General features: G+C 36.3%; 2 protein-coding genes across 4 annotated transcripts in view; both read left to right on the top strand.

Annotated features, from left to right (window-relative positions):
* The first annotated feature begins 424 nt into the window (after positions 1 to 424).
* On the top strand, positions 425 to 2,947 carry LOC107724550 (nucleoplasmin ATPase-like). 3 transcript variants are annotated; one of them, XM_016533707.1, is made up of 6 exons: positions 425 to 487; positions 589 to 826; positions 914 to 996; positions 2,056 to 2,166; positions 2,303 to 2,396; positions 2,722 to 2,947. In XM_016533707.1, the coding sequence occupies exons 2-6, from the start codon at positions 727 to 729 to the stop codon at positions 2,772 to 2,774; spliced, it is 441 nt and encodes a 146-aa protein (XP_016389193.1). In that variant the 5' UTR covers positions 425 to 487; positions 589 to 726; the 3' UTR covers positions 2,775 to 2,947. The 3 variants fall into 3 exon arrangements, with proteins under 3 accessions (XP_016389193.1, XP_016389046.1, XP_016389119.1); XM_016533633.1 differs by having other exon boundaries at positions 481 to 499; XM_016533560.1 differs by having other exon boundaries at positions 440 to 826.
* A 210-nt stretch (positions 2,948 to 3,157) lies between these two features.
* Positions 3,158 to 6,043, top strand: part of LOC107725565 (aspartate aminotransferase, cytoplasmic-like) — a 12,132-nt gene continuing 9,246 nt past the window's right edge. Inside the window, exons 1-3 of the mRNA XM_016534897.1 lie at positions 3,158 to 3,166; positions 3,296 to 3,428; positions 5,346 to 5,527. Of these exons, the coding sequence (XP_016390383.1) occupies positions 3,158 to 3,166; positions 3,296 to 3,428; positions 5,346 to 5,527 (324 nt within the window). The remainder of the gene's footprint in view (positions 3,167 to 3,295; positions 3,429 to 5,345; positions 5,528 to 6,043) is intronic.

Here is a 6,043-nt window from a genome sequence, read left to right as displayed (position 1 = left end):
TATTAGAGAGAGAGAGAGAGAGAGAGAGAGAGAGAGAGAGAGAGAGAGAGAGATTACAAGGGAAAAACGGATTACGCAAAAATGTAATTAGCTGTTATAATTTGGTTTATAAAAATAAAAGCATCCATTTAGCCTTCAAAAAATGCATGCATTTTTATATGCTTATACTTGATTAAAACTCACAAAAAATGTTAAAGCTTTAAGCTAACCATTTTCTCAAATGAGTGAATTAAAAGTGAGTGAATAAGCGTTACATTTAAAAATAAATAAATAAAAATATAACGCCTATAACAAAGTAAAAATGAACGCAAACTTAATAAAGTAGCCTATTTCAAAAAGCAACTGTCCTCAGGCAGCAAACTTGATCAGAAGTGCTCTTGCGCCCTCTAGTGTCTGGTGAAGCGCGTCACACGCGCAGCCAAAAACACCTGAACTTCATCATCAATATTTCTGATCCGCGTGCAGTGTTTTTCCTCGCCGTTTACAGGTGTGCGTCGATGTGAGCAGCGCTTTTTATATTAAATCATTGTAGCTGTTCAGTCCTCGCTGCAGGTACTGATCTTGACTGTACCTTGATTATTTTACCAGAAATATTAAACGTCCCTTAGTAAACAAACATTTACGATTGGGGCCGAGCTGACTCGTTTAGGCGAAGAACAGGTGCAGGAAGATTCACAGATTCTCTTCTCACGCCGTTTGACCTGAACAGCGTTTGTGCAGGCTGAAATGACAAGCTGCTTTATGGAAAATGACTCTGTAGCTTCAATCAGTCTGTCTGAATTATCCAGCTCATCGTCTGTGTCTGACAGAGCAAGTGTTCACTGGGGTAAGAGCATTTCTGTCCTGTACAACGAGCCTTTTCAGTTGCCTAAATTGTTTTGCCTGCTTTTACTTGCTCTTTCTTTCCTGAAAGGTTGTGTACTCAGTGGTTCTGAGACCACGGCTGTCTTTAAAGCTGAAAATGACCTTCTGGAGAACCAGTTTTTCATCAAAACGGTAACCTAGATTTGAGCCTCAGACCCCAGCATGGAAACTCTCAACATTTACTCACCTTCATGTCGTTACAAACACTTGTGACTTTTTTTTTTCTTTCGTGGCGTTTGTTATTCCGTTTTCCCTCCAGTGAGCTGTTAATCGTTGTGACTGGATCATTGATTTAATGGTTTGATCTTGAGTAGGCTACCGTGAACAACTCGAGTTTTGTGAACAAAGCATCGCATCATTCCGATTCAATTGAGTCATTCATTGAGTCGATTCTTTTCATGAATCGAATGTAGCTCATCAGCATGCAAAGGCAGCCGTTTTTGTCGTATTTATTTAATTGGATTTTTAAAAATTATTTTTGTTTATTATTCTTTCATCGACGGGCAAAACTCTTGAAATAATTTGCCAAAGCAGGTTTAAAAAAAAAAGTGTCAGGGCCTGGAGCTACTTTATAAGCATTTATGAAACTTGTATGATGATGTGTGATATTCAGCTGTCTTTCCAGTTAGCTCTTAATAGTTGTGACTGGATCGTTGATTTAATGATTAGAACTCAAGTACTGGATTTGTGAACAATCATCGCATCATTCGATTAATTGAATCAATCTTCTCAGTCAATTCTTTTCATTCAAGATTCGAACATTGCTCATCAACATGCAAAGGCAGCCATGTTTGTCATTGATTTGCTGGGATTTGTTTTCTACATACATGCATTAATTCATTTAGCCTATTTATTCATGACTTAATTTGCATAAGTTATTAAAAACCATAATGCATCAGAGTCTTTAGTTCTTTATAGCAGTTTATGCAGCTTTATGTGTGTATATATATATAAAATGTTGTAGTCCACATTCACTTTCATTATAAAAGACTGTCCAGGATATTTGTGAAGTTCACCATTTGTGTTTATGGGTCATTTACATTTCGGCACATGTGAGTAAATTACTGTAATGTTTACATTTTTTGAATTATCTATTAAAAAGTGTATGAGTGAGCCTGATAACCTACACTCACATCCATAGTCTTCAACAGTTGCATTATTACACTAAAATGACAATTTATATTGTCATAGATATGTCTTAGTGAGGAGGCAGGAGACGAGATGCATATTGTGGCCGTCTGTGACGGTGTTGGAGCTTCCAAACCATTGCCCGTTGCCACCCTACGCCACTGTATGCCAATGGTGAATTATTATTGTGACTGATAGTTTGATTGATTGAAAGACTCCAGAAACTGTTAACTCTCTCTCTCTCTTTATATATATATATTATTATTTATATATATATACACTGAATGAGTGGATATTTATGTTGTTGCAGATCAGTTTTCCTGGTTTGGAGCTTATTCCTCCTGTCACCTTTAAACTGTGCTCGGGTAAAGGACCTGTGTTCATCTCTGCTCAGCATATAACATGTAAGAGCTTGCATTGGAATACTTATATTCTGTTTTATGTTTTTCGGGGTTGGGCAAAACCCACTATTTTAGCTCCTTGTTAATTCACAAGTGGGAAGCTGACGGTTGCTGACTGGAATTTTTTTATTGCAGTGACAGGAAGATTTTAGCGAACTGCAGTTCAAAAGTTTCAACATGGTTACACAGCCAAGCAGTTTCAATAGTCCAACACAAGCATTTTTTCCCCAATTGATTGCATACATACATTAATACTGTGAAAACAAACAAAGTTTTAGTTCTAAATGGTGCTCAACCATGCTATTTCAAAAAATTCTTTTTTTTGCAGTGAATCCCATTGAAATGACAGAGGGGGAGGATGAGGAGGATGAAGATGATTAAATGCCAGCGATGAGCTTATTTTGACCATCTGAACCATGATGGGTCCTGTGGGACAATGATTGTGCACCCTGTCAGTATTTGTTGCTAAAGCATCACTGGGTCAATTTTGAAAAACTGTATTAACTTTGTGTTTTAATGCTAATGAAAACAATAAAATATGACTAATAAAACCACTCTCACAGTGTAAATAATAGCTCATAATTTTATCTGATGTGTTTTTCCTTATCTGTAGAATGAGATGCTAATTGTACACAAAATGTAAAAAATGCATTTGACTTGAAGTGAGAAATAAAGTATATTCTGTTGGTAAAATATTTGTGAATCCCACTTTTGACAATGTTTAATTATAAAATTTAGTTTGATTTCTTAGTTTGATTTCTAGCATGGAGAGGGTATGGCAGAGTTGATGTGAACCGTTGCTAGGAAACAGTCACGCATCTAAGCAACAGACAGTAAACAAACCCTTGCACGCTGTCATTGTCATAGCGCTGCAGAATGACTCGTGTTTACAGTGAGAAAAGAAGGTAAAGCACCAGCACGAGATGTCTGCTCGCTCGGTGTTTGATGGCGCCGTGTTCATGCCATCCCAGATGAAGCTTCTAGAAGATTTCAAGCGAGACACGCACCCTGATAAAGTGAATCTCGCAGGGAGGGGTGAGTGATTTTACTGCCTCTGGCCCACACTGGAGAAAATACCCACTGCCTGTAATGATCGTCACATAAAAGAAACTTATGAAATCAAAATTTAATTTTAGCTCGTGTTAGACTCTTAAGGTCGTTTACATGCTAAATGTAAATAAAAATGTCAGAAATACAGGAAAATGGACCAAACAAATTGATGACGCACTCTGCATGAGTTGCTACTTTGTTGCACTTTTTTTTTCTCGGAAAAAATTGTCTATTCTCAAGGAATACTTCACCCTAAAAAAGTCAATTTACACTACAGGTTAAAAGTCTGGAATTTATAAGTTTTTTTTTTTTTTTTTTTTATTTAATCAAAAAGTTTAAGTAGTTATGCTCACGAAGGCTGAATTTGTAAAATATTATAATTTAAAATAACTTTATTTTATTTTATTATATTTTTATGTCAAAGCTGAATTTTCAGCATCATTACGCCAGTCTTTAGTATTACATGATCATTCAGAAATCATTTTAATGTGGTAATTTGGTATTAAAAAAAATTGACATATATATATATATCAATGTTGAAAAATTTGTGGGAACGGTCATACTTTTTTGTCAGGATTATTGAGGAACAAAATTCACAGCATTTAACTGAAATTGGAATCTTTTGTAACATTATACATGTCTTTACTGTCACTTTTCATTAATTTAACGTGTCCTTTAATCTGTTCTTTAAATGTTAATTTTTTAAATAATAATAATAATAAATCGTACCCCAAACTTACCTCAAAATATTAAGCAGTACAACAGTTTTCAACATTGATAAGAAATGTTTCTTTGAGCAGCAAATCGGCATATTAGAATGATTTCTGAAGGATCATGTGACACTAAAAAGTGGCGTAATGATGATGAAAATTCAGCTTTGAAATCACAGGAATAAATTACTTTTTAAATTATATTCAAATAGAAAATCATTATTATAAATTGTAATATGATTTCACAATATTACTGTTTTTACTGTATTTTTGATCAAATAAATGCAGCTTTGGTGAGCAGAAAAGACTAATTTGAACATTTAAAAAATCTTAATCATTCCAAACCTTTGACTGCCAAGAGCTTGTAACACTCCAAAGAGAAAGGAAAACTTGAAATCGCATCATATGACCCCTTTAAGTGTACATCTTTCTTCTATCCCCGTTCACACTGTCAGCGACAAAGCGACATGCTCCCATTCATTTTCAATGGACAGCTGGCGACTTCCGGCGACACAAACGACAGTGACCGTTGTCAAGTATGTGGGCGTGTCAAGCGATGCGAGTCAAGCGACAAAAGTTAAGAATTGTTTAACTTTATGCAAATGAACAGCGAATTTCGCGAGCGACAACCAATAGGAGTGAAGAATCTGTCAGTGGCGCTCACACGTCACCGTCTCGAGTGCAGGCAAGACAGGACAGATTTCCTGAGCGATTTCACTGTTTTATATGATTTTACTGTAACCACATACATGGATATAAAAAAAAACATGATGCGTAGAAAAGAAACTGTTGGCTGTTGAAGAGAGTTTGATTCATACATTGATGGTTCGAGTTGTTATTTATATGATGCAGTGAGCAGTTTAGCTCCGGTTAATGATTTAATGCACAGGCACTGCTGTAGTTTATGTAACAACATTCTCCAACAGCAGAATGGTACTTTTATTTCGTTTAAGTCTAATTCCTAGTCATATTAGAATGATATCTTTGTTTTAAAGGCAATATATATAGTTTGTGATAGACTTGCAGTCTACCAATAACATTAGAGCGACAGCAGTAGGAATGCCCACAAGCGTCTTCACAGCACAGAGTCTAACGACATACAGTGAAAAAGTCGCTGGCAGTGTGAACGGGGCTTAATGCACACACAACTCTGCCTGTTTACAATCAAATGTACATTTCTATCTTTCTATAGAGTATGTTGGAGAGCATGGACACACCACATGGCTTCCTCTTGTACGAAAAATCAAGCAGCAAATTTCCACAGACCCGACTCTAATCACAGAGTACCCACACATCCTTGGGATCCCAGAATTCACCAGAAGGGCAACTCAACTTGCATTGGGCAAAGATAGCCCTGCCATTGTGGAAAGCAGGGTAACATCTTTTTAATTATTTATCTTTCTATAAAAGTCTCGACTGTGATCAACAGTGACTCGCAAGCTGAATACACTGATAGTGTGCAGGAGGCTTGGTACATACCCACTGTGTAGTTTGTTTGTAGATGATGTAAAGCCGGTCGCCTTTAACGCTATCTGGAAATGTCAGTGCAAGCTGTAAACCGCATGTAGCTTTTGATTATTGAACTACAGAGATGATGTGACGCAAATGGATTAGTCACCCATGTCAAACAATAGAAATATTCATGCTGAATAGAAACTAACCTCCACTGATCACTTTACTATTAATAGACTGGTTAGTTAATATTCAGGTTAAGACAATTATAGGCCTGACACAATGCCCAGTTTTCAACCTTAAGCAACCTTAACCAATTTCCTTCAACCTTAAAGGGATAGTTCACCCAAAAATGAAAATGTGATGTTTATCTGCTTACCCCCAGGGCATCCAAGATGTAGGTGACTTTGTTTCTTCAGTAGAAAAAAATACGATGAT

Source organism: Sinocyclocheilus rhinocerous, unplaced genomic scaffold (assembly GCF_001515625.1).
Source record: "Sinocyclocheilus rhinocerous isolate Xijiao unplaced genomic scaffold, SAMN03320098_v1.1 scaffold311, whole genome shotgun sequence".
NCBI lineage: Eukaryota > Metazoa > Chordata > Actinopteri > Cypriniformes > Cyprinidae > Sinocyclocheilus > Sinocyclocheilus rhinocerous.
Note: the sequence above shows the minus strand (reverse complement) of the source record. Positions and strands in the feature narration are given on the sequence as shown.